At 49.2% G+C, this 24,853-nt stretch overlaps 2 protein-coding genes and 1 non-coding gene across 3 annotated transcripts; 2 read left to right on the top strand and 1 right to left on the bottom strand.

Annotated features, from left to right (window-relative positions):
• Positions 1–11: 11 nt before the first annotated feature.
• On the top strand, positions 12–1,749 carry LOC129082568 (zinc finger protein 585A-like). The gene is made up of 2 exons (XM_054588278.1): positions 12–142; positions 305–1,749. Exons 1-2 carry the CDS (start codon positions 79–81, stop codon positions 1,711–1,713), a joined length of 1,473 nt encoding a protein of 490 aa, XP_054444253.1. The 5' UTR covers positions 12–78; the 3' UTR covers positions 1,714–1,749.
• Positions 1,750–4,558: 2,809 nt separating this feature from the next.
• Positions 4,559–4,688, bottom strand: LOC129082633 (small nucleolar RNA SNORA38). Its single transcript, XR_008530427.1, has one exon. It is a non-coding gene; the product is annotated as a small nucleolar RNA SNORA38 (small nucleolar RNA).
• Positions 4,689–10,308: 5,620 nt separating this feature from the next.
• Positions 10,309–23,777, top strand: LOC129082567 (zinc finger protein OZF-like). The gene is made up of 4 exons (XM_054588277.1): positions 10,309–10,420; positions 12,595–12,663; positions 17,189–17,315; positions 21,529–23,777. The coding sequence occupies exons 2-4, from the start codon at positions 12,616–12,618 to the stop codon at positions 22,998–23,000; spliced, it is 1,647 nt and encodes a 548-aa protein (XP_054444252.1). The 5' UTR covers positions 10,309–10,420; positions 12,595–12,615; the 3' UTR covers positions 23,001–23,777.
• Positions 23,778–24,853: the final 1,076 nt, after the last annotated feature.

Here is a 24,853-nt window from a genome sequence, read left to right as displayed (position 1 = left end):
ACATTCATCCACCAAAGCCCCAAGCTATCCCTGGCAAGACTGGAGCAACCAAGAGGATCTGGGACGAACCCCTTCACCATGTGTGAGAAGAGCTCAGGTACTTCAAACCTTGGTCCTCCCCCTGACGTTCCTGCAGAGAAGACATACAGTTGCGGACAGTGTGGCAAAACTTTCGGCTTAAAGTCATCCCTTCGGAAGCACCAACGAATCCACACCAGGGAAAAGTCATATGTGTGCGGGGAGTGGGGCAAGTCCGTCAGCCAAAAGGGTAACATCATGCTACACCAGCGAGCACATGCTGTGGAGAAGCCATATGTGTGCTCAGGCTGTGGTAAGGCCTTCAGAGAAAATAGCCGTCTCATTGAGCATCAGAGGATCCACACTGGAGAGAAACCATACACGTGCGGGGACTGTACCAAGGCCTTCCGCACAAAATATTACCTTCTCCTGCATGAGAGGACGCATACCGGGGAGAAGCCGTACTCATGTGGGGACTGCGGCAAAGCCTTCAGTCAGAAATCAGGCCTCAATACGCATCAGAGGACACACAGCGGGGAGAAGCTGCACTCATGGGGGGCGAAGCCTCATTCGTGCAAGGACTGTGGCAAAGTCTTCAGCCAGATTGCGAGCCTTACTGTGCATCAGAGGACGCACACTGGGGAGAAGCCATATGTGTGCGGGGACTGCAGCAAAGCCTTCCGCACAAAAGGGCACCTCATTGTGCATCAGAGGACACACACTGGTGAGAAGCCACACTCGTGTGGGGACTGCGGCAAAGCCTTCATCCAGAAAACAAAGCTCAATGTGCATCGGAGGACACACACTGGGGAAAAGCCTTACAGATGTGGGGACTGCGGCAAAGCCTTCAGAGTAAATTGGCGCCTCAGTGAGCATCAGAGGATCCACACTGGGGAGAAACCGTATGTGTGTGTGAACTGTGGTAAGGCCTTCAACGAGAGTAGGTGGCTCATTGATCATCAGAGGCTGCACACCGGTGAGAAGCCGTACACCTGCATGTACTGCAGCAAGGCCTTCAGCAGCAAAAGTTACCTTGTCCTGCATGAGAGGATACACACTAGGGAGAAGCTACATTCCTGTGGGGACTGTGGCAAAGCCTTCATCCAGAAATCAAAGTTCAATGTGCATCAGATGACACACACTGGGGAGAAGCCTTACACATGCAGAGACTGTGGCAAGGCCTTCAACCAGAAATGGATCCTCATTATGCATCAGAGGATACACACTGGAGAGAAGCCGTATGTTTGTGGGGACTGCGGCAAGGCCTTCAGTATGAAAGGGCAACTCAGCCTGCATCAGAGGACGCACACTGGGGAGACGTTTCACTCGTGTGGGGACTGCGGAAAAGCCTTCAGGCAGAAATCAAACCTCAACGTGCATCAGAGGACACACACCAGAGAGAAGCCTTACGTGTGCGGTTACTGTCAGAAGGCCTTCAGCCACAAATCAAGCCTCAGTGTGCATCAAAGGATGCACATCAGGGAGAAGCCATACATGTGCGGGGACTGCGGGGAATCCTTCATATTGAAGAAGTGCCTACTTAAGCATCAGAGGACGCACACCGGAGAGATGCCATATGTGTGCAGGGACTGCGGTCTGGCCTTCAGAGAGAATAGGCACCTCATCGAGCATCAGAGGATGCACACCAGAGAGAAGCTATACGACTGTGGGGACTGTGGCAAGGCCTTCAGTTAGAACTATAGCCTCATTGGGCATCAAAGAGTGCACATGTGGGCCCTGGCTGGTGTGGCTCAGTGGATTTAGTGCTGGACTGTGAAACAAATGGTCGCCAGCTCGATTCCCTATCAGGGTACATGGTGGGTTGTGGGCCAGGTCACCAGGAAGGTGCGCTCAAGAGGCAACAACACATCAATGTTTCTCTCCCTCTCTCCCGATGTCTAAATAAGTAAATCAATAATCTAAGAAAGGAAAAAACAAACAACCAATGCACACGGGAGAAGAGATGCACGTGAGGCCAGTTTGAACTTTATCAAGTACTCCTTGTTAAGGAAGCAAGAACTCTCTCTGGAAGCACAGGCACTTGAACACGGGGGAGTAGCCCTACCAGTGCTTTAACTGCAAGAAGCCCTACATGACCAGTTCATCCCTACAGAATCAGCTGACCAGCCACCCCCTGGAGAAGCTTTATAATTGCGGCCAGTTGGGCAAACCTTCATCAGGAACTTTTTCATCCTCGCCCAACAGGTGATCCCCATGGCAGACAAGCCCTATGAGTCTGGCAAGTGCAGGAAAACCTTCAACAGGAATTTCTACCTCAGGTTACAAGTAGCATGGAATTGGTAGGGGGGGTTGTCTCAGAACCCACACCTGACTGGCATGTCCTGAGCCCATGGGTCAGTGCCAAACTTGATATTGGAGCCCACGGGTAGGGTGCAAGAGAAGTCCTGATCAGACATATCTTAGGAATTTAGGTGCTGAGGACAGACCACGGCATTCTCACCATTTGCTTCCACAGCACCTGCAGAGATGTGTGCGAAGCAAGCCCGCTACGTTTGTTTAGTATCTAGGAGCTCAGGCAGGAACACTGGCTACAGAACAAGCTGGAGTAAACTGTCCTAAGAGCTGGGACAACTCCTGTAGTGTGTCTGGGTCTCCCATCTCCTCAGTAGTATAATGGCAGAGGGGGAGGAAAATGGAAGAGGGTGAAGTGGGCTCCATGGGACATGGTCACTTTGTCACATATTCCTGGATCTAGTCCACAGGTCAGGTTGTCACCATCTGTGTGTTTCTTCCTTTCCCCCACACACAGCCCCTCATTTCCATGCAACACCAGCTGGAAGACCCCAAGCTCCTAAGCTATAGAAGTTGCCAAACGGTTCATGATGAGGAAAAAAAAAATTTTTTCAGGATGAGGAAGCAACAGTATTCTGTTCAGAAATCAGAATTTCTCATAGTGGTCTATTGAAGTATTTTTAATTAAAACTGCTTAATTAAATTAATCCAACATCATTTTAAATAGTAGTCAGGTAGAATGCATGCATGCACCAGTAGTCCTTTCAATGAGTGCCCATGCTCACTCATGGTGTGGGAGGACGAATACCCCACAGGAAACCCCGGAACACAGCAAGCCTGCCTCAGGCCACCTGTCCCTCTAGGCTCTGGACCTTGGCTTGGGAATGGTTCCACTATATTTCATGCTTATTAACAGAAAAGGTTTCCCTGGGGTTTGCTGGTCTCCCATGACTATGGAGAAATATTAGCAGGAAATTACATAGGTCCATCTCCCCACCACACACACTAGCAGCACCAGGAGGCTTGTTCGATTTCCTGTCTCCTTTACATGGGTACTCATTTACACAGTGAACATTCCCTATGGTATAAAATTTCATCAGGGAATTTTCCTTTGGCCCATGTTTCTTAAAGAGCTGCCTCGCAGGGAATGTTTCCGGACAGGTGATCACCTGCTTTTCGGAGAGGCTGAGGTTGTGAGAAGAGAAGGAGAGGCAAGTGTGAGGCTTGCATTTTTTTCACCGCCAAATTCCATGTGGCACAGGAGATTCATGTGTGTGGACAGAGGGGTTATGGAATTGGGTCAAGGAGAAGCCTGAGTTTTCCTTCCTGCTTAAGAGTGGAGGAGAGGGTGTTTGAAGAGATAAGAAAGTGGATGCCTCATACATGAAGACCTAGGATTTCTGTATCCTCTGATAAGCAGGACTCTGAAGACAAGAGGCTTCAGGTGAACAGGAAGGCACTCTGAGCGCCTCCTCTGTGCCAGGCCCTGTGCTAGAAGCAGGGAGTCCAGGAGTGAGCAAACCACAGCTCCTGGTCTGAGTCCCCACTGCTCATTTCTGAGGGAGTGGAAAGGTGATGAGGTAGAAAGCGAAGGGAGGGGCTAATTGAGCTCTGTCAGTCTGAGGATCTGAGAGGGTGATCTTGGATTACAACCCCATTCAAGGGAAGAGAAGACACTTGTATAGATATGGGGGGTAGGACAGTGTCCTCTCACTCCAGGGCTCAGTGTAGTCTTGCTGAGAAGAGAGGAAACATTGACAACACTTAATGATCCATACTTTCTTGTAAATTTCTTGTATGCAAGAGCATAAAACAGGCAGGATAGTACAGAAAGTAGAAAGTTTACATTTTTAATATTGTGCCTTTAAAATGGCATTTTATTTTCTTCCAGGCAGAAGATTGTAACATGAAATATAACATTGGTTTTTAAACCTCACCTGAGGAGATGTTAATTTTGAAAGGAGAGAGAAGTGAATGCGAAAAACATCTATCCTGTGCTCTCCATGTGGCCCTTGACCAGGAATTGAACCCACAATCTGGGTATATACCCTGACCGGGAATCAAACCTGAAACCTTTTGGTGTATGGCATGATACTCCAACAAACCAAGTCACTGAGAGAGGGCATGAGATCTACCATCTTAACACAATTTTACATGTATAAGATGGTACCATTCATTACAGGACAATGATGTACAGCAGCAGACTGCTAGGACTCCTCCACCTACATACTTGAGACTGCCCACGTAATGTTAAATCTTCAGGTTCATGTTGCATTTCTTTGTTTTGCTGTGTTAGATGTTTGCTCTTTAGCCTACAAGAACCAAGCTGGCACAGGTTTGTCCAGGTCCACGTTTCTTGGCCTCCAGTTCTTAGGTGTCCAAAGTGAGGGAGCCACCAACCTGTCTTCGTAGGAGGGTATCATTTCTGTGTTTAAAAAGTATGTCTATCCCTGCTGCTGTGTGTCAGGGGATCGAGTGCTGACCTGCGAACCGAAAGCTCACTAGTTTGACTCCCAGTCAGGGCACGTGCTTGGGTTTTGGGTCAGGTCCCCCATTGCAGGCACATGAGAGGTAAGTGACCGATGTTTCTCTCACACGTGTTTCTGTCTTCCTCCCTTCTACTTGAAAAGTGTGTAAAAGTCTTAAAACAGTAAGTATATCTATAAACTGTTACATGTAACTATAAATACATATACATAGCAGTAGAAGAAATACTACTACATTTGTCCAAGTTGTGACTCCGTTTTGATGCATCTGTGAATGTTGGTAAATGGCCACTGACTGAGGCCACTGAAACTCCTGGACCAGGTCCTGGAGCCTTGGCCACTCCTGTGTATCTCCCAAAGGGTGAGAGCTGGTGGTGATCAATATTTAGACTGGTTCTTACTTCTGTACAGTTGCTAAGGTACTGAAATGGTGCAGTGGGCAGACAGAACACAGCGTACTTACTCATGACACCAGAACGTGGGACCCACCCGGTGGCTCAGTGGGTGCGAGCTTCATCCCAATATAGTAAGGTTGTTGGTGGGATCCCCAGTCAGGGTACAAACAAGAATCAACCAATGAATGTGTGAATGAGTATAAAAACAAACAGTTTTCTCTTTCTCTAAAAAAGAAAGTGGCAGAGGAGGAGATGCAAGTGTGAAGTTGGAATTTTTTCACTGCTGGATTTGATATGGCACCAGGACATTTATGTGACAGTGAAGGTATGATGGGGTTGGAAGAGGGGTTTTTTCTTTCCTGCTTAGTGTTGGAGGAAGAGGTTGATTGAAGAAATAAGAGTGGATGCAGGATACACAAAGACCTATCATGTCTGCATCCTCTGATAAGCAGAATCTCAAAGGACAAGGGGCTGCAGGTGAACTGTGAGTCACTTGCTTAACAAGTATCTGAGCACCTCTTCTGTGCCTGGAATGTTCTATGCACTGGAAGTCCAGCAATAAGCGAACCACAGCCCCTGGTCTCAAGGAGCCCCCACTGCTCATTTCTGAGCAAGATCACAGGCAATGAGTACAAAGTGAGGGGCGGGGCTGTTTGAGTTCTGGCAGTTAGGGGGCCTCTCAGAAAGGGACATTGAGGCATGTTCCCAGTTAATAAAGACAACTGTGCCCTCTCAGGCTGTGCCTTTTGGTGTCTTGGGGAGGTCCTTATTCCCTGCATCGTTAACTACACGTGTTGTCGTCTCTTTCCTACTCCCCTCAGACTTTGAGACTAGGCCTGACATGAAAGAACCATGGCAAGGGAGACAGAAGCACTTGGGAGGAATTGGCCCCTGGGTTGAGCCAGCCAAGGAGCGGGGACACAGGGTGACCCTATGGGCCGGCGACAGTGGATTACAGGGACCTGTAGAAAGAGGTCATGCATGTTCTAAGTGTTAGACCATGAATATCATGAATTTAAGGCATTTGAACAGCAAAGCCACTTGCCTGCTCCATGGAGATGGGAAGGACCAAGCAGGCTGAGTGAGTATCCCTTCACCAGGCATGGGAAGAACTCAGGTACTTCAAGGCTCATCCACCATCCTAAATTCCCAGAGAGAAAAAGTCCTTCCAGTGCATGTATTGTGGCAGGCTTATGGCTATAACTGGTGCCTGAAGAAGCACCAAGTAATCCACACAGCGAGAAGCCCTTCCTGCATGCCATGTGTGGGAAACAGTTCACCCAGCAGTTGTGCCTCACAATCCTCCATTGAGTACCCATGTTGGGGTAAGACCTACAAGCACTCATCTTTCAGAGTGTTCCTACACGTGCACTGGACCAGCCACAGCAGCGAGTAGTTTTTGTATTATTTTTAGCATTCATTCAAAATTCTTATCCTTAAAGATTTTTGTTTACCATAATTGCTACTAAGCCTAGATAAGTTAAACTGATGCTTAATGAAAAAAACATTTAGGGACAAGAAATAAATTTTAAGAACATAGGGTTTACAGGTTATAAGATGAAATAGTAGTCCTTCCTGAAGCCCTCTTCCCGTGTGGAGGCCCCAAAGAGATGCCAATAGTGCATCAGGAGGACCCCGGTTTAAATGGATGCATGTGTAAATGCCAGTGGTTTTAGAATACGAAATCTTAGTTTCTTCTTTCAAAAGGTGGAGCCTAATCCCCTCCCCTTGAGTGTGAGATGGACTTAGTGACAGGCTCCTAAAAATAAAATCAAGTGGAAGCAATGGCACGCAACTTGAGAGATGAGGTCTTTCCTCACTTGGATCTGAAGGGAGTCAGCTGCCATGTAATGAGGATGCTCAACAGCCCTGTGGAGAGGCTTATGCGGTGCGGAACTGAGGCCTCCTGCCAACAGCCAGGGGAGGAAGTCATCTTGGAAGCAGATGTCAAGCCCTAGTCAGGTGTTCCAGTGGCTGCAGCTCTGGCTGATTGCTTGAGTGAAACCTCACGAAGGACCCTGAGCCAGAACCACCAGCTTGGCCACTCCTACTAAATTTCTGGCAGGTGGAACAACCTATTTGTAAGGTACCTCGAGATCCAGAAAGTGCCTCTTCAGCTGAAACCCAGCCTTCTGGTGCCCCTCCCTGCAGGGCTGTTTCAGTTACAGGAGGAAAATCCTCTCTCACATGACGGACTGTCCCCTGGTGCAGCCAGATTTCTTATGGGAAAAAGTGCCTTCACTCAGGCAGGGGCCTCAGCCACAGCCTAGATGTTTTACTTAATGTTTCATTTATGCCTCACCCACAGCCTAGGTCATGTTTTAGTTGATATTTCACTCTTGATGTTGATAGTGATCTATTACCAATAATAAATAGCAAATGATATAAGAATGGTGTTCTATTAACCAAACAATATAAAAAGCATTTATTAATAAATTGGAATTTAGTTTCTATTTTGTACATGTTGTTAATTCTTTGAGATGCTTCTGTGAATGTCAGTAAATGGCTGCTGACTAGGCCCTTGAATACTTGCCCCTGGCCATGTGGCCTTGAGCATCACCCTTTCCCATCATCAAAAGAGGGGGAGCTGGTTGTGATTAAAACTTAGACTGCCTCTCACTTTTGTATAGTTGCTAATTTACTGAAGGGCTCCAGTGGGACAGACAGAGCAGTGAACTTAACTACGTGTCTTGAAACTCAGACCCAGCTGGTGGGCCAGTTGGTGAAGCATTGCCCAGATGTGCCAATGTTGTGGGTTTTATCCCCAGCCAGGGTGCATACAAGAAAAAACAACAATGAATCCTACAATGTATGGCATCAAAAAAGAAAAAAAATCAATGTGTCTCTGTCTCTCGAATAAAAAAATAAAAAATTTAAAAAGTAGATTCTTCTCCCTTGTCGGGTGACCCTTCATATAGGAGTCTTCACTTGGTGCCATACAGTCCTGTTTTCTGGGCCACCGCTGATGTCCCGGAGGAGAGAAAAGATCCTTTGCCCATGGCTTGATCAGTCTTACCCAACAGGGATTCTATGATTGTGGGTGACTCAACTGGGCAGACTATGTGCTGCACCCAGCCAATGGATGAACTTGATTCAGCTCACTCAGTTTATTTTCAGTGTAATGGGTTGTCCACATTACATGAGTGTAATATTTTACATTTACAATCATGCTTTATTTATTTAACCTTCGGGGAAAAAAATCATAGAATATCTGGTTGCCCTGGCTGGTGTGGTTCAGTAGATTGCGCGTCAGCCAGTAAGCCAAAAGATTTCCTGCTCGATTCATGATCAGGGCACATGTTGGGTTGTGGACCAGGTCAGCCCTGGCCAGGTCACTCACTTAGATGAAGCGTTGTCCCTTGCTCCAAAAGATTTCCGGTCAAAACAAATCTCTAAAATCCGGTCTCTAAAATCAATTACATATCTTCCAGTGAGGATCAAAAAGAATGAAAAAAAAAAGTCATTAATCACCACCAAAGGCAGCAGCAGTTGGCATTTTTGTGGCCACTGAGACATTCATCAAATGCTTTTGCACTTGGCCTTGTAGTTCATAGTGTAAAAGGGCCCCAGCCTGGAGACCTCTTTCCCGTTCCACCTACCCGATTTTCCTCTCCTGTGTTCTCCCTTATTTGTATCATTATTTTCATCTGCAAAGTAACTTGATCGCCAGGACTAAGTGCCTTTGTACATCTTAATCATACAGATAGCCAGGCAGGACTACTGGGAGCAGCAAGGGAAGGAACAGGAGGGGCCACCTGCAGGGATATCCATCTGCCCTGCTCAATGGTGGGGCTGAGGGAGCAGAGACATTGCCTTGGTAAGCGGCTCCTGACTTGAATGTCCGGCATTCTATTCTGGAGGCAAATACCCTGACCCCGCAAGAGGGCAGCAGGAGGAAGTGAGCACTGCACCGAGTAGGCGCAAAGCTAGCAAGACGCTTGGACTCGGGAAAAGCCCTCTTACAACCTGACTGGGGCGGGACTGGACAAGACTGGCACGTTCACTACAAAGGTCAGAATGGCTGCAGGGCGGAGGAGCTGGATTGAAGACTAGCCTGTCAGTCTAGCCTGGGGAGAAGAAAGGAATAGACTTCGCGCGGGCACACCCCCGCCCCCGCTCACGGGAATCTGGTTAGTTCATTGGGCATTTAGACTGTCCTACACCTGAAACTCATATAAATGCAGGGTAAGGAAGGGCCAGTCTCTTGCCCACCTAGGAAGAGATCCTGGGACCTTGTGGCCCTAGAAGCGACCTGGCTAAAGTCAGGGCCTGCAGGTTACAGGAGGCAGCTTCAAACCGGACAGGAACACGCTGAGCTGCCTGGGTGACTGCCGACAGCACGAGCTGTTCCCAAAAGATGGTACTTTGAAGCAGGAGCTCTGCACACGGCCTTCTATTGTGGTTTGGCTGAGGACGGCTGGGGGTTTTCCTCGGATTTTCGGAGGGGATGGGCTCTGAGACAAGCGTCTGCCACTCTCCCCAACCCTGCAGATTCTGAATGAAAAACCTCTTTCACACCGTCTCCGCCCCTAGACCTTTCCTACTGGGGGCGACGGGCAGCGAGCGGTACCCCCACTTTGGTTCTGTAACAACAAGGTGCCCTGAACGGGAGCTGGCACTTAAGGCGAAGATCTGATACTTCCTTTGTGTTTGCAATGATTTGCTTTCCGGAGTCTCTGAACGCTTTACAAATTTCCTGCAAGTCAACAACTGCATCGGGACTCCTGGCTGATGAGCAGGGGCTCCAGCGTCTTTTCCAGCTTCCACCAACGCCCCGCCTTTTCTGCAATGTCCCTCCCCCTCCCTTCCCTCCAGCTCGCTCGGGTCCCCGCTCCACCTTGCGGACCGCAGTGCACCCCCCACCCTCTGGTCCCACAGTTCCGCGCACCCCGCTCCTCCCTGTCCAGCGTCCTACTCTGTCGTTGCCTCCCTTTCCTTCTTTACTGCGCTTTCTTCGTCCTGACGCCCGAGATCGCTCACGAACGGCGCCTTCTCGACCGTATTCCGTTGGGTCTTCTGGGGCGCGGAGTGTCGCGACCTCCGCTCAGGCTCGGGTTCTCCCGGCGGCGCTCGCTCTGAGCGGAGCCGAGAGAGGACTGGGCGGCGGCGCGCGGGGTTCTGGGAAGTGCCGTAGGCCGGTCTGCGCAGGCGCAGGGAGATCGAGGGTCCCAGCGGACGCGGGTGGCTTTCCTGAGGTTGCCGAGTGGTTAGTGCCTGCGGACCAGGCAAGGGCGTGAGAAGACGGGGCGGATCTGTGTGCTCCTGCAGGTGAAGGTGGTGCCCGTGGGGGCATGGAGTGGGTGGTGTGCGTGTGTGTTGGGCTGAGACTCCCCGGCCGTCTCTTTGTGTGTCGGGGTTCGTTACCTCGTGTCTCCGGGAGGCCCCGTGTCTGGCCTTTCCTCTTTCGCGGGTGTGTCGGCTGCCCGTCTCGGTCTCTCCGGGGTCCCTCAGTGTCCACGTCGTCCGTGTGCGCGTCTGCCTTTGTTTCCGTCCGCGGCGTCTCAGCGTGAGGGCGCCGTCCAGGGGTCCCCCTGTGACGGGTCTCTTCCTCGGCGCCTGTCTGTGTGTCAGGTGTGAGTGTGTCTGCGCGTGTGGGGGTGTGTCTCTCCTGTCCGAGCCTCCCCCTGTCTGTGCGCCCCTGCGCCTCTGTCTGTGGGCGCGGCTCACGTGTGTGAGGGTGCGTCGGGGGTGCCCTCCCGGGAGCGCGGGGAAGACGCCCTCCTGCACAGGCGGGCCTGGCGGCGCTGCCTGCCCGCGGGCCCCGCAGCCCGTCTCCTTCCCGCCCCCAGAGGCTCCCCGGCCCCCGGGAGGGCAGGGCGTGTGTGGTCGCCAGGTGCGGGGCTGAGGAAGAGGGTCAGAGGCCCCGACCCCATGGTGACCGGGGTGGGTTCGTTCAGGGAGGGTGTGTTGGGTGCTCAGGGTGTCGTTCTAGGCGTTTCCAAGTAACTGAGGTTGGGACCCTTATGGTTCCCGTTTTGCACGTGGAGAAACTGAGGTGCAAAGACTTGAATTACCCAACTCCACACACAGGCATCTGAGTTCCAGCGCCACCACACTAACCACCCCACAGATGGCAAATTCTTGTTTCCCCTTAGAAACAATGGAGGGAAGGAAATGGCAGAAACCTTGGACAGCGCGGAAAGTGCAGGGACAGCCTCCACCCCTGGCGCTGCAGCCACAGATCCGAGGCCACAGTGGGTTCAGCGGTCACCAAGCCTGTGCACATGCCACTTCCAGGAGCACTGTCTCTTCATGACTTTTTAAATATAAAAGTAACAATTAGAGTGGTGATTGCATTGCTGTAAGGACGAGAAGAGTCCAGGCCAGAGTACATTCGAGTTTTCTCTTAAGATATTGAAAGAAATGATATTTTCAAGGGTGCCTGCAGGTGTTAGGGCCCTGGGCCCACTGTTCTTCCTTGGTAGATTGACTCTGGAGGCTTCCTATTCCGGAAAAGAGCCTGCCTTGTGTGTCTCACTGTATAGGAATAGCAGTCAGAGACCGCAAATTCAGAGAGAATACATTTCTAAAAATTAAATTCTGTTGAAAAAATCATGAAGTCACTGCATCCAGGGACATAAGATCACTCTTATTTCTAGGGACAACCAGGAATTTCAGACCGGACACCTGACATCTGTGTGCCTATCCAGGGTTTGTTTGTTGGTTGATGGTTTAGTGATTTTTCTAGGAACAGTAGTAGAATAAACATTGGTGACATGTTTATTGATTTTAAAGAGAGGAAGAGAAACAAAGATCAGTTGTCTCCCACTCACAGTGCAACCTGGGATCGTGGGATGAACCTGCAGCCTAGGCCTGGGCCTCGACCAGAAATTGATCCCAACCTTTTATATTCACGACAATGCTCCCACCAGTGGAATCACATGACTCCACTGTACATGTGTCTGATCCGTGAGCCTCACAGTAACCCCAAGGGATCTGGAGGAGTCTCAGAGGTCGGATTCGGTGCTCAGGTGTTTTTCTGGGGCCCATGGCCAGCCAACAGACCCAGCGCACAGGCAGAGGGTCTTATAGTGCCCTCCAGGCTGTGAGACTGGCGGTGTGCGCATGCATGTGTGTTGGGGGAGTGTCAGTGTGTGGGTGTGAGGTGTGTCCAGGCATATGAACCAGTGTATGCTTTGACCAATTCTAATCTTAGCCTTGTCTTCTTGGGCTCATGGCTTATCTTTCTGGGCTTCAGTTTCCTCTTCTGTGAAATGGGGTGAGTGGAAATAGCCCTCACTTTGCAGGCTGTGAGATGGATCAAATCAGGGAAGTTTGTCTAATTCTTTGAATGCCATGGGCCCTCTGCACCCGTACACTATTAACGCGTCTGCATATCTGTCTCTCTTTCTTCTAGTAGGTGTGTCTGTCATGTCTGCATTGTGGATCGTGCCTCCGTGTGATCTCTCACTGTGCCTCTCTCTTTCTTCTGCTGCACACAGCCTGCCCGTGCCCAGGTCACCATGGTCATTGGAAGGATGGTCACCCAGCCACTGACCAAGAAGACCCTGGTGAGTCATGCTATCCTCTTATACCTTCTTCCTGAGGGTCAGGCTTCTGGGCAGGGGTGACTCTCTGCCCCCCACCAAACTCCCTCAGAGCCCAGGCCCCAACCCAGTCTCCTGAGGTTGTGTCCTCCCTGAGTTGAGAGAGTACTGTCCTGACAGTGGCCTTTTTCTTCTCTAGGGGACAGGATGGCTCGGAAGTGAGCTGTCCTACCCTGGGGGCTCTCAGGAGACACCAGTGGGCCCCCGGGAAGTCGCGGCTTAAACATTTTCCATGAAGTGTGACAGAGGTCACGGGTAGGCCATGCTAGAAGAGGGACCTTCAGAAGTGGGCAGGGGACACTAAATGCTCAGGGGACTAGAGAGGGACAGGAGGATGACGCCTCTGATGGGGGACCTGTGAATATCTCTGGCTGTCACCGTGATGTTTTATGATGTTTAAATGGGTTTCTATTTGTAGTATTTTTCTCTAAATTTCCTTCTATGGAGGAAATACTTTACAATAAACAATATACAGATGTAGCTCAGTTGGTTACAGGACCATCCTGATATGCCAAGATTGTGGGTTTGATCCCTGGTCACAGCACAAACATCAAGCAACCAATCAATTCATCAATACATAGAACGGCATCTCTTTATCTCTCTGTCTCTCAGATCAGTAAGTTATATATGTGTGTATACACACGCATATATACACATACATATACAGACACACACACACACCCCTAGGTGTGAATCTTATTTTTTTTTTTAAATATATTCGCTAGAGGATATTCTTACTGAGTTTTAGGGAGAGAGGAAGAGAGAGAGAGAGAAATACATATGTGAGAGAGAAACATCAACCTGTTGCCTCCAGCACGCAGCCCAACCCTGGACTGAACCTACAACCTTTTGGCGTACAGGACAACGCTCCCACGAACCGAGCCATTGTCCAGAGCTGGGCATTAATCTTTGTCCTGCATTTTGAATGCTTTTTCTTCTTTTTATTTTTTTAATTATAAATGGTAAAGCAACTGTGTAAAGATTTCATTTATATTTTAGTAAGAGTATAAGGGAGGGAAAAATAAAGGGAGAGAAACATCATAGTGGGAGACAAACATCGACGGGTTGCTTCTTACATGCCCCAGTTGCGAACCTGGCCCACAACCCAGCCATGTGCCCTGACTAGGAATCAAACAGGGGACCTTTGGTTTCAAAGGCCAGCGCTCGATCTACTGAGCCACACCAGCCAGGCTTTATGATTTCATTAGGTGCGATTCCTTCCACAGAAGCTTGAGAGGGGTATTTTTAAATCCTGAAGGAGTTCATATTTACGGGTTGGGGGAGTTTATTCTCCCACCACCATGTAGCCGGGGCTGCCTCTGTGTCCTGTTGGCCATTGTTTGGTGCTTATTCTGCTCATTGAATAGAAATTACAAGGATACACTATGCTTGTGATAGGTGAGAACTGATGTCCCGTGATGTGTTTCTATGTAGCATTGTTTGTAGTATTAATGACATTTGTTTTATAGAAAATATGTATTCCTCCCTGGCTGGTGTGGCTGAGTGGATTGAGCGCCAGCCTGCGAACCAAAGGGTCTGTGGTTCAATTCCCAGTTGGGGCACAGGCCTGGGTTGCAGGCCAGGTCCCCAGTAGAGGGCACATGAGAGGCTACCACACATTGATGTATCTCTCCCTTTTTTTCTCCCTCCCTTCCCTTCTCTCTCTCTAAAAATAAATATATAAAATCTTTAAAAAAAAGAAACAATAAAGCATAATGCACCGAAAATGTTGCATCTTTTTTTCCACCATCATTATTAAAATAGCAGCACAAAAAACTCACTAGTTTTGATATTTTTTGTGAATAGCACACAGATGTGATAGCTCTCATGGTACAGTCTAACAAAATGGTTTCAAATTAAGTTAAGGATGACTAGACGCTGCTAGAACCATCGTATGGAAAAAATATAACAGACTTTTTGGCCAATCCAGTCCTTCAAATTTATCAAATTACATAGCTGTAATATGTGCTGCTTCTAGTATACCAATTATACCTCAATAAAGTGGTTTAAAAAAAATGTGTGTGTGTGTGATGTGTATCTATCCCTGGCCTTGAGATGCAGGTGGTTGGAGCATTGTCCTATGCACCAAAATGTTGTGGGTTTGATCCTCTGCTCAGGGCAGATTTGAGAGTCAGTTGATTGATGTTTCTCTCTCATGTTGATGTTTCACTATCTCCCTCTTTCTCTCTCAAATCAATAAACATATCTTCTGAAAAGGATTACAATAGAAAGAAATTATTACCCGGGCTTTCCCAAAGGATGAATGGGGCAAAGAATCAAATAATTATTTAAAATAAGTATTTTTTAACGTTTTAAAAAAATTTTTTAATTTATAAATCATGTTTATTCTATTACAGTTGTCTCTATTTTTCCCCCTTTACCCCCCCATCCATCCCTCCCCCACCCCCCACTCCCGCAGTCAAATCCCACTCTGTTGTCCATGTCCATGGGTCATTCATACATGTTCTTTGTCTAGTCCCTTCCCCTTCTTTCCACCATTGTCCTCTTTCCCTCTCCCCTCTGGTCACTTTCAGTCTGCTCCACATTTCCGTGCCTGTGGTTTATTTTGTTCATTAGTTTATTTTGTTGAACAGAGGCCACTTATAGCTGAGATCATTCAGTATTTGTCTTTCATCAACTGGCTTATTTCACTTAGCTTAATATTCTCCAGTTCCATCCATGTTGTCACAAAAGGTAGCAGTTCCATTTCTTTCTTTCTTTCTTTCTTAAATGCAGATTGAGTTTATTTATAAAATAAGTATTAGTGATGAGGAATATATAGAAGAGATACATGAAACGCCCAATTAATCACATGATAAAAGCAGTAGTTGCCATTTCTGAGACTTCCTGCAGCCAGATCACACTGTGGAATCACACACGCGTGACCCCATTTAACCTCGTAACAGCTACAGAGGGAGTGTTGGTACTAGGAGCTCCATTGAACAGACGGGCACAGGAAGGTTAGGTCGTCAGAGGCATTGACAGCCGGTGTGTGGGGCAGAGCCCAGGTTTGTTCATGGGCTCTGAAGACCCACACTGTTAACCACTGACTGCCCTGTACTGACCCTTCATCACATGGTGGTGGCTCACAGGTAAGTTCTGCACTTGCGGAGGGTGACCCGTGATTCATGCATAGTCCGTGACCAGCAAGCCATTCAGCTTGGCGCGGGGCAGCAAAGCACCACAGACTGGGTTTCTTGAACCAAAGGATTCTATACTCGCAGCCCGGGGGCCCAGAAGTTGGAGACCAAGGCATCAGCACAGTGATGCCCCCTCTGAAGGCGCCAGTAGAGTGTCTGTTCCAGGTGTTACTTTCAGCTTCTGCTGGTTGTGTGGCTCGTGGCACTGTAACTCCCATCCTCACGTGACGTGTCCCTGTGTGCACGTTTCTCTGTCCAAATTTCTCCTTTTTAAAAGGACATCAGTGCTGTCACCTTAGGGGCCACCCTTCTCCAGTGTGACCTCATCTTACCTCAGTACACCTGCAGGGTCCCTGTTCCCAAATCAAGTCCCATCCTGAGGTGCTGCGGGTTCGCACTCCAACATAGTAACTCAACACGAAACTGAACAAGTAGCATGGCTTAGACTAAAACCTGGTACAGAACAACTGCTTAGTGTTTGGCAGATGTCATTACTGCTGTGGTGACGATGTTGTCATCATTATGTCATCTTCATCCACAAAGTGCTGAGCCACATTTATTTCATACACAGGGTCATGTCATAGCGTCCTCAGTGCTCTCTTGTGCCATTTAAGCCTCAGGTGTTGACTCGCCTGCCCCCACCCAGTGTATCCCTGCAAAAATCCAACCACAGACCACAGCTTCCAGCTTCCCAGACACCCCCTAGAGTTGCCACTGCTCAGATACCTGTCATGATGATACTGACCAAATTGTGAGTCAGCTACGGGGGCTTCTGTGTAACAGGCGTGAGGTGATATCTCATTGTGTTTTCAATTTGGCAGCTCTCATGATACTGAGTGTCTTCCGTATGTCCGTTGGCCATCCATATGTCCTCTTTGTAGAAGTGTCTACTCAGACTCCTTGCCCACTGTTGGATTTTTTCCTTTTTTTTTTTTTGATATTGAGGTAGGGTTTCATTTATCTTTTTTTGTATATTTTATTGATTATGCTATTACAGTCGTCCCAATTTCCCCCCTTTGCCCCTCTGTGCCTGGTACCCCTCTTCCCTCCAGCAATTCCCCCTGCCTTAATTCATGCCCATGGGTCCTTTGTCTGTTGTTTAAGTGGGTTGTTTAAATGGGTTGTTTGTCTTCCTGGTGTACAGCCGCATGATTTATTTGTCCCTCCAGTGACCATCCGCTGTACTTAGGCACCAAGGACACTGAGGGGTCAGGCCTTGTTGATCACCTTGTTGACACCACATCGCATGCATCCCGTGTGCCTTCTTGATCCTCTTGGCCCCTCTGGCCGAGTCTCCAGACCTCCGTGAGGAGGGCCCTGTGGTGAGCGGCGTGCGCTTCCTCTTACAGGGGTCAGTGGCGTTCAGGGATGTGATTGTGGACTTCACCCCGGAGGAGTGGCAGCAGCTGAAGCCTGCGCAGAAGGACCTGTACAGGGACGTGATGATGGAGACCTACTGGAACCTGGTCTCGCTGGGTAAGGGGGCAGCTTCACCATGTTACTTTCTGCCTGTCACTTCAAGGTGACACAGAAAGAAAAATGTGGACAGATCTTACAGGTAGGATGTTCAAATTACTGGAAGCTAAAAATGATAGATGATGAAGTTGGGAAGAGTGTTTGCTACATGTATAACAGTCAGAGGATTATAAATATAGAGAGTTCCTAGGATTAAACGAGAAAAAGACTGAACGGATAATAGAAAGATGGACTAAACTGAGCAGACAATTTACAGTTGTAGAAGTGCATGGAGGTACACATTACAAAATATTTTTAAACAAATAGTCAAACAAGTACCAAACATAAGGTACACAGACATTAAAAGGAATACCTGCCCTGGCTGGTTGTGGCTGAATTGGGTGGAGTGTCCTCCCCTACTCCAAAAGGTTGCAGGTTCAATTCCCTGTCGGGGTACATATCTTACTTGCCCTGTTGAACCCCGGGCGGGGCACATTCAGAAGACAACTGATCTGTGTTTCTGTCTCTCATCAATGTTTGTCTCTTTCTCTCTCTCTCACCTTCTCCCTCTCTATTTACTTCCTCCCTCTGAAGCATATCTTTGGGTGAAGCATGGAAAAAAAGAGTAAAACAAGTATGTAGTATAAAAATGTAGGGAAAGGTGTCCTCATTTTAGGAGCATGAAGTTAACATCTGTTTTGGGAGACAGTTTCGTGTTACCAACCAAACTTCAAATGATTCCATTTCTAAAATAAATGTGATAAAATGTTTCCTATGGTGTGCAGAGTTTTTGTAGGAAGGAAAATTCCGAGAAATGCCCTAGGTGCCCACCTGCAAGACTGACAGAACAAACCAGGGTGTAGCAATGTGGTGGGAACCACAGTGGGCTTCCAAGATGAGCAGTCTGTGCAGTTACTGACACAGAGAGATGTCCTTGAGTAATATTGTTCCTCTAACTTTCAGAACTAGTGTACGGTCCCATTTCTTGAACAGCTTTGGTGGAGGTTTAACTGACCTACAATTATTGCAGATAGTTAAAGTGAACGATTTCGTGCATTTTGACATTTGTATCCACCCAGGAAATCATTGTCGTGATGCAGACATGTCCATTAGCCCAAAATGTTTTTCTTTCCTCTCGACCACCCTCCATTCCCCAGCCACCAATGTGGTTTCGTTTGCCTGGTCTACAGTTTTATATATATGGACCCATATGGCACATACTCTTTTTTTTTTTTTTTTAATCTGACTTCTTAACTGCTCATCGTTTGAGGTTCACCCACATGGTCTGTATGTATCAATTGTTCCCTCTTTTTTTTTTCTTTACTATTTTATTTATTTATTTTTAGAGAAAGGGATGGAGAAAGAGAGGAAGTGAAATATCAATGTGTGGTTGCCTCTCGAATGCCCGCAACTGGGGACCTGGCCCACAACCCAGGCCTGTGCCCTGACTGGCAATTGAACCAGCGAACTTTCGGTTCTCAGGCTGGCGCTCAATCCACTGAGCTACATCAGCCAGGGCCATCTGTTACTTTCTTTGGGGATTGCACTTACGACCATATTCCCAACAGAGACTCCTCTCTCCAATCTCTGCAGCCGTAAGCCAGTTATGTCCCCAGCATTTCTCAGGCCCATGGACCCCAAATAACTCACCATCACCCCCCTTCCCTTTTCCCTCTGGAAACTTACCATCAGCTTTCATGTCCCAGGCCACCCCCTGCTGTGACATCCAGCGTCACCCAGACACCGCAGGGTCCCAAAACCAGGATCTTTCTACTGTGTACTTCCCAAATCCTTTCCTCCAGAATAGGATATTTACAGAGGCCAGATAGTGACCCAGGGATTGGTTCACGTGATCGAATTTGCTGAGTGATGTTTTGGCTGTAGCTCCGGAGCCTCAGTTTCCGTATCTGTAAAATGGGTATTATCTTACCAGCAGTCACTTACGTGCGGTGTGGGCTACCTCATTCCATGCCAGCGTGTGGCTGGCGCTCAGTGAAGGTTTGAGGATGAGCACCTGTAGGGCAGCCTGGGGAAGGGCAGGTGCAAAGGCTCTGAGGCAGGAAGCACTGGGCATAGACAAGGAAATCAAAGGGAAACAAGGATGAGTGGGGCTGGACTGTGTAGGGAAGTCGGAAGAGGGAGAGGGCGTTTCCTCTGGTCCCCAGGGTACTGGGAAGGTGCTGGAGGGTTTGGTCTGGTTCTGACGTCCTCTTCCCGTGGAGTGGACCGTGGGTGGTAGAGAGCGGGGGAGCCTGCTGCATCGGCGGCGGTGGCCGTGCGTCCATCTGGGCCAGTTCAAGCTGTTGTCCTGTGTTAACAGTCTGGATGGTGGGAGGGAGGGGTGACTCAAGGATGACGACTAGCCCTGGCTGGTGTGGCTCAGTGGATTGAGCGCTGGCCTGTGAACCAAAGGGTCGCCGGTTCAATCCCCAGTTAGGGCACCTGGGTTCCTGGATTCCCTAGGTTGCAGGCCAGGTCCCCAGTAGGGGGTGCATGAGAGGCAACCACACTTTGATGTTTCTCTCTGTCTCATTCTCCCTCCCCCTCTCTAAAAATAAATAAATGAAATCTTTTTTTTTTAAAAAGGATGACTACTAGATCTTTTTTTTTTTAATTATAGAAAAAATTTTATTAAAGATTTCATTTATTTACTTTTAGGATAAAGGGAAGGGAGGGAGAAAGAGAGGCACAGAAATATCAATGTCTGGTTGCTTCTTACCTGCCCCCACCTGGGGACCTGGCCTGCAACCCAGGCCTGTGCCCTGACTGAGAATTGAACTGGCGACCCTTTGGTTTGCAGGCCAGCACTCAATCCACTGAGCCACACCAGCCAGGGCAAAAAATTTATTTTCTCAGTGGTTGCAAAGCATATATAACATAAAATAACCATTTAACTAGTTTGTTTTTGACCATTTAACTATTTTTATGTGCACAGTTCCATGGCTTGAAGCACAATCACATTATTGTTCAACCATCACCACCATCCACCTCCAGAACTCTTATCTGTCCCCAGCTGACAGTCTGTCATCTCTGAACACCAGCTCCCCATCCCCCATCCCCTGTGCCTGGCACCCATGTCCTACTTTCTGTCTCTATTGCTTTGACAGTTCTGTTTGCCTCACAGGAGCGGAATCATACTGTATTGGTCATTGCGTGTCTTCCTAATTTTTCTAAGTTACTCTGATGGGTCTTTTCCTGTTTCCGTTATTGGGGCCTGGAGGTACCTAAATCACTTGTTTACATCCAGTGCGTTAGGTTTGTGATGCTGGAGAAGGATGCCCTGCAGGCCTTGGATTATTCCTCAGCGGAGCTCAGAGATGGGGTCTGGACAGGGGCTTCCATTTAGGAGGTGTCAGCATAGAGACAACCCCGGGCTTTCAGGACTCAGGGGAGAGGCCTCAAACTCAGGTGTTGTGGGGCCAGTCGGGGCTTAAAGGGGGAAGGGGAAAGGGGGACAGCTGCTTACCACTCCCACTGTCTTTGTTGCCTCCTAGGAAGGAGGGCTCTGTGTGGCTGGACCTTCCCTTTTTAAATGAAGTTTTTGTGTAAGACCTCACAGTTTTTAATGTTGGGAGGAACCCTGATGTCCATGTGCAGAGTCCGGAACTCAAGACAGCCCCTAGGTGGACACAGAAATTATGGAATCTACAGGACACACACGGAGGGGACTGGAGCGGCTGTGGTCAGCAGGGAGGGACGAGTGTGCAAAGAAGAGTGGTCCGGCCCCAGCTGCCAGGGCCGGCCGCTCCTGGGCTACGTAGGAAAGTGGGTGCTTGGCTCGGGGGACACAGAGAACAACCAACACAATCACGCGTGAGTCAGCTCTCACTTTATCGTTTCTAATTACAGTCAATTATTTGAGAAGCACTTCTGGCCGGGGGCATGCCGGAGGAGGCCTGGAAATGAGGAGCTTGGTGCAGTCAACAGTCACTGGGTTTAGGGATGCCGATGAGTCATGCCTCCAAACCCGTCTTCCTACTCTTTCCCTTCAGGCACCTGTCTTCCCATCTGGGCTCCGCTGTCCGCCTTTGCACCTACTCGCAAGGTTACATTTCTCACTCTCCACTTACCTCCCTCAACCTCACCATCTCCAATCACTGCTTCCCTTCTCCCTGTGTCCCCACGACAGGCTGTCCCACGCTCTTAGACTGTGCCTGGCGGTGGCTTGGGAAGATTCTCCTTCCCGGCATGGTTAACTGCATATGTGTCATCATCCCTTTCCCCCTCCCTTCAGACTTGGAGACTACACCTGACATGAAAGAATTGGACCCACAGGAGGACGATTGGGAAGACAAACCATCTGTTGTGGTTGTTGCAGAAGGACCCCTGAGGGATGGTGTCCAGGGTTCTACATGTGAAGGAGCAGGGACACAGGGTGACTGGACGGGGTGGCAACAGAGGAACCCAGGGACCTGCCTGGGGCATTTGGACATATCCCAAGTGTTAGCCCCTGAATATTGTGAATTTAAGGCATTCATCCACCAAAGTCCCATGTGGGCCCCAACAGTATCAGAGAGACGGAGAGGAACGGAGATGCACCTGTTTACCATGTGTGGGAAGGACTCAGGTACTTCAACACCCATTTCTCTGTCCAACCTCAGTGCAGAGAAGAAGCCATACAAGTGTGGGGAATGTGGCAAGGCCTTCAGCTATAACTCCTCCCTGAGGATGCATCAGCGAATCCACACTGGGGAGAAGCTCTTCTCATGCCATACGTGTGGAAAGCAGTTTACTCAGCAGTCATCCCTCACTATCCACCAGCGCGTGCACACGGGGGAGAAACCATATGTGTGTGGGGACTGTGGCAAGGCCTTCATGCTGAAGGTGAGCATCATCCAGCACCAGAGAACGCACACTGGGGAGAAGCCATACGTGTGTGGTGACTGCGGCAAGGCCTTCAGGCTGAAGGCTCACATCATCTTACATCAAAGGACGCACACCGGAGAGAAACCGTTCATGTGCGGGGACTGTGGCAAGGCCTTCAGACAGAAAGGGAACCTCAAAGAGCACCAGAGGATGCACAATGGGGAGAAGGCCTATGTGTGTGGGGACTGCGGCAAGGCCTTCAGCCAGAAGACAAACATCATCCGGCACCAGAGAACGCACACGGGGGAGAAGCCATATGTGTGTGGGGCCTGCGGCAAGGCCTTCAGCCGGAAGGAGACCCTCAGCGAACACGAGAGGACACACAATGGGGAGAAGCTGTATACGTGTGAGTACTGTGGTAAGACCTTCATCCAGAAAGGGCACCTCATCCGGCACCAGAGGATGCACACTGGCGAGAAGCCATTCACATGTGGCAACTGCGGCAAGGCCTTCAGACAGAAGGGGAGCTTCAAGGAGCACCAGAGGATGCACACTGGGGAGAAGCCATATGTGTGTGGAGACTGTGGGAAGGCCTTCAGCCAGAACGAGTACCTCACCCTACACCAGAGGACACATACTGGGGAGAAGCCATATGCTTGCGGTCAGTGCAGCAAAGCCTTCAGGCAATACTCCTCCCTCAGGACACACCGGCGCGTGCACACTGGAGAGAAGCCCTACAGGTGCAGTCAGTGTGGCAAAGCCTTTAGCCAAAACTCATCGCTGAGGACACATCAACGCGTGCACACTGGAGAGAAGCCCTATAAGTGCAGCCAGTGCGACAAGGCCTTCAGCAAGAACTGTTCTCTCAGGAAACACAGGCATGTGCACACCGGGGACTAGCCCTACCAGTGCTCTGTCTGCCAGAAGTGCTTCATAACACGCTTGTCCCTGCAGGGGAACGTGACCAACCACCCCATGGAGAAGCTTTATAAGTATGGCCAGTATAGCAAAGCCTTACAGGAACTTCCTCCTTCCTGTCCACCAGAGGATCCACGTGGAAGAGAAGCCTTACGAGTGTGGCAAGTGTGGGAAAACCTTCAGCGGGAACTTAAACCTCACCAGTCACATAGTAGGAAGCTGGGGATCTCAGAGTCCAAACTCGACAGGCAGGTCATGAGCCCATGGGCAGTGCCAGACTTGATATTGGAGCCCATCGATAGGGTGCAAGAGAAGTTCTGCGGAGAGTGGTATTAGGAATGTGGGTGCCGGGGACAGGCCACAACATGCTCACTGTTCGTATCCTCAGTGCCATGCGGAAAGGAAGCCCACCAACAGGTCTAGAATCTGGGATTGTGTCCAGAGGTGCTCTGGCTCCTGACTGAGCTGGAATAAGCTGACATATCACTTTGGACAACACATTTAGAGTCTCTGGGTCTCCATCTCCTGCATAGTCAAGTGGAGGAGGGGGAGGAGAAAGGAAAAAGGGAGAGGCCGGCTCCATGGAACATTGTCACTTTGTCACTCATGCCTGGATCTAGTCCAGAGATCAGGTTGTCGCCATTTGTGTGTTTCTTCATTTTCCCCACACACAACCTCTAGTTCCCCTGCAACACCAGCTGGAAGGTCCCACGCTTGTAAGCTGTAGAAGTTACCAGGTGGTTCACAAGGAGGAAAAATAGATTTTTCAGGATTGGAAATAACTAGTCACTTCAGATACCAAAGTATCTCACAGTGATCTGTTCAATTTTTCAGAATAAAAGTATTAATTACTTGAGACCAATGTCATTTTAAACAGTTGTCAGGTGCAAAAGATGCAGGTACTGGTTGTCCTGTCCAAATGAATTTCAACACTTGTTGGGAGGGAGCACAAATACCCAACAGGAACACACAGAACCCAGGAAGCCTGTACCAGGACACATGCCCCTTGCAGTTCTGGATTCCTGGCTTGGGGATGGTCGCACCATCTCGCATGCTTGTTAGGAGAATGGTTTTCCCTGGGTTTTTCTGGCCTCCTTGTACCATCGAGTATTAGTAGTAGGAAAAGACATCTTTCCTTTTCCTGTAGCATCAGGAGGTTCAGTGATTTCCCATCCCCTTTACATGGCTGCTCATTTACCCGGTACATCCCTCCCTGGCATGAAATGTCATCAGGGGAATTTTCCTTTGGCCCAAGTTTCTTAGAGGGCTGCCTAGAAGGGAGTGTGTCCTGACAGGTGATCACCTGCTTTCCTGAGGAGCTGAGCGGTGGCAAGAAGTGGAGGAGGAGGAGAGGCAAGCACACAGCTGGCAGTATTTTCGCTGCTGAATTCGATGTGGCACAGGGAGGTTCACGTGACTGATGTTGTGAACAGGGGCGTGACAGAATGGGGTCGAGTGGGAGCCTGAGTTGTTTCCTTTCTCACTTAGTGGAGGGGAGAGGCTGTTTGAAGACATTAGAAAGTGGATGCCTAATACATGAAAGCCTAGGATTTCTGCTTCCTCTGATAAGCAGGAGTCTCGAGAAACGAGAGGCTTCAGGTAAAAGCAAGTCCTTCACCAGGTATCTGAGCGCTGCCTCTGTTCCAGGCACTGGGAGTCCAGTGAGTGAGCCATAGTCCCTGATCTCACGGAGCCCCCACTGCCCATGACTGAGCGACACCACAGGTGAAGAGATAGAAAGTGATGGGACGGGCTGTTCCAGCTCTGGCAGTCAGGGAGGTCCTCTCTCAGAAGGTGACATTGGAGCACAGCCCCCGTCAGCAAAGACAAGACAG

This window comes from Pteronotus mesoamericanus, unplaced genomic scaffold (genome assembly GCF_021234165.1).
Source record: "Pteronotus mesoamericanus isolate MK-2021 breed Mesoamerican mustached bat unplaced genomic scaffold, CSHL_Meso_final scaffold_128, whole genome shotgun sequence".
NCBI lineage: Eukaryota > Metazoa > Chordata > Mammalia > Chiroptera > Mormoopidae > Pteronotus > Pteronotus mesoamericanus.
The sequence above is the reverse complement of the archived record's forward strand: the minus strand, read 5'-3'. Positions and strand labels throughout refer to the sequence as shown.

What these genes read in the sequence shown, in the direction of transcription:
- LOC129082568 (XM_054588278.1), top strand. Translation starts at nt 79, where the DNA reads ATGTGTGAGAAGAGCTCAGGTACTTCAAACCTTGGTCCTCCCCCTGAC. An exon ending in TGACGTTCCTGCAGAGAAGA is followed by an intron (nt 143 to 304) that starts CATACAGTTGCG and finishes CACATGCTGTGG; the next exon opens with AGAAGCCATATGTGTGCTCA.
- LOC129082567 (XM_054588277.1), top strand. Translation starts at nt 12,616, where the DNA reads ATGGTCATTGGAAGGATGGTCACCCAGCCACTGACCAAGAAGACCCTG. An exon ending in CACTGACCAAGAAGACCCTG is followed by an intron (nt 12,664 to 17,188) that starts GTGAGTCATGCT and finishes TTCCTCTTACAG; the next exon opens with GGGTCAGTGGCGTTCAGGGA. An exon ending in CTGGAACCTGGTCTCGCTGG is followed by an intron (nt 17,316 to 21,528) that starts GTAAGGGGGCAG and finishes CCCTCCCTTCAG; the next exon opens with ACTTGGAGACTACACCTGAC.